Source organism: Impatiens glandulifera, chromosome 8 (genome assembly GCF_907164915.1).
Source record: "Impatiens glandulifera chromosome 8, dImpGla2.1, whole genome shotgun sequence".
Taxonomy (NCBI): Eukaryota; Viridiplantae; Streptophyta; class Magnoliopsida; order Ericales; family Balsaminaceae; genus Impatiens; species Impatiens glandulifera.
In genome coordinates, this window is record NC_061869.1 from 19631952 (window position 1) to 19633936 (window position 1985).

At 34.9% G+C, this 1985-nt stretch overlaps 1 protein-coding gene across 1 annotated transcript; it reads left to right on the forward strand.

Moving 5' to 3' along the window:
* The first annotated feature begins 349 nt into the window (after positions 1 to 349).
* Positions 350 to 1772, forward strand: LOC124911784 (putative methyltransferase DDB_G0268948). Its single transcript, XM_047452300.1, has 3 exons — positions 350 to 564; positions 847 to 1217; positions 1365 to 1772. The coding sequence occupies exons 1-3, from the start codon at positions 415 to 417 to the stop codon at positions 1630 to 1632; spliced, it is 789 nt and encodes a 262-aa protein (XP_047308256.1). The 5' UTR covers positions 350 to 414; the 3' UTR covers positions 1633 to 1772.
* Positions 1773 to 1985: the final 213 nt, after the last annotated feature.

Below are 1985 nucleotides of genomic sequence, written 5' to 3' on the forward strand. Positions count from 1 at the left end.
GAGGGAGGGAATGAGAGAAGGAATGATGGAAAAATGATAAAAGGTGAGAAGAGAGAAAAAAGATAAATTTTATAATTTTTTTCCTCTCCCAATCATTTCTCATTATTATATAAAAATGAATTTAATCTTCTTTTCATATATTCAATCAATAAAAAAAAACTACCTCCCCACCCTGATTCTCCCTATCAATATATATATATTTTTTTTCAATTCCCATAAATCCAATCTGTTCAGGGGAGGTTTGTTCAGGGGAGGTTTGAATGATCTAATAATAAATTAAACAAAAGTTGAAGACTTTTCCGAATACCAGTTCAAATCGAAGTTGAATTCTCCAACCTATAGTTTCGAATAGATTTCGAACGTTAAATAAGCGCAGAAAGGAAGAAGAAGAAGAAAAAGAGGAGTTTGAGAGAAATGGCGGATTTGTTCCATAAGCAGGCAAAGGATTACGCAGAGACTAGGCCAACATACCCACAAGAATTCTTCAATTTCATTGTTTCCAAGGTGCCTTCAAGCGATCTCGCCTGGGATGTCGGAACCGGCAGCGGTCAAGCTGTCGCGACTGTAAGCCCCTATACCCATCTCTTCTCTCTGTTTATGATCATAATATTAGGTTGATTCGAAAAATACGAGGTTTTTAATCTGACTAATTCAAAACCCTAAACCAACTAAGAAAGAAGAAACAAACTGTTTCACCCCTTTGTAATTTACATATATACTTAATAATAATGTTGTTGATAAGGAAGGGATATTGGTGATAATCAAATCATGCAAAAAGGAGAAACTTGATTTCAAATATGTATTCTCATCATGCATATGCTTAAAAGTTCATTTATTTCTGCACAGTTATCTGCGATATACAAAAATGTGGTGGCAACGGATACAAGCCAAAAACAACTGGATTATGCTCCAAAATTTCCCAATGTTCGATATGTATGCACTCCTGCTGTAATCTCTGCGGCTGCCATTGAAAGGGATGTAGCAGCACCCATGACAGTTGATTTAGTGACTGTAGCTCAAGCACTCCACTGGTTTGATCTCCCAAATTTTTATCAACATGTGAAAACTGTCCTAAAGAAGCCCCATGGTGTCATTGCGGCCTGGTGCTACACCACTCCTCAAGTTAACGACGTTGTTGACTCTGTCTTCTTGCCCTTCTACACTGATTCTAGACCATATTGGGATGTTGCCCGCAAATTGGTTGATGACAAATACAGGTACTATCATACATAAATGAACTATTGTTGTGAAGATGAACCTTTTACTATTGGCTTGTATTATATGACAATATTGAAATGTTCATAACTCATGGGGAATTTTATATTATGATGGTTCTAAAATTTGAAGAACATTTAAAAATTCAGGAATGTTGATTTTCCATTCGAGCCCGTGGATGGAGAAGTTGATACAGGTCCTTTTGAGTTCAAGACACAAAGATTGATGAGCTTGGATGATTACTTCACTTACATAAGGTCGTGGTCAGCTTATGGGACAGCAAAGGATCAAGGTGTTGATCTGCTCAACGAAGAGGTGAGTCAGGCCTTCAAGCAAGCCTGGATTGGAGATGGAGAAGAGCAGAAGAAACTGGTTGTCTTTCCTCTTCATTTAAGGATTGGAAAATTGGGAAATTGATGGAAACTATTCAAATGGATCTAGTCTTGGGGTCAATAATTATAAATTTATAATTAGCTAAGGTTGTTTTTTTAACTTTACCCACTTTTGGTGTCTTTAATAATTGAAGTTATGCTGTTTCCCAAAAATATAAGAAATAATTAATGAATCAATTTTATCTAAGTCTACAAATAAATATGTTAAATAGGAATTAGGAAGGTAAACTAGAACAGTCCATCTGTCACGTGGCAGTTGTTTGTTGAACTATTCACAAAGCCTGTAACTTTTCAAACCAACTTATTTTTTTTTTAAGTTTAATTTACTATTTAAATTCAGTTATTTTTTTAAATTTATTAATTTAAATTCATTATATA

Bases quoted from the DNA above. Each gene is read 5' to 3' on its own strand.
- LOC124911784 (XM_047452300.1), top strand. From the start codon at position 415: ATGGCGGATTTGTTCCATAAGCAGGCAAAGGATTACGCAGAGACTAGG. The intron at 565-846 runs GTAAGCCCCTAT...ATTTCTGCACAG, and splicing joins GCGGTCAAGCTGTCGCGACT to TTATCTGCGATATACAAAAA. The intron at 1,218-1,364 runs GTACTATCATAC...TTAAAAATTCAG, and splicing joins TTGGTTGATGACAAATACAG to GAATGTTGATTTTCCATTCG.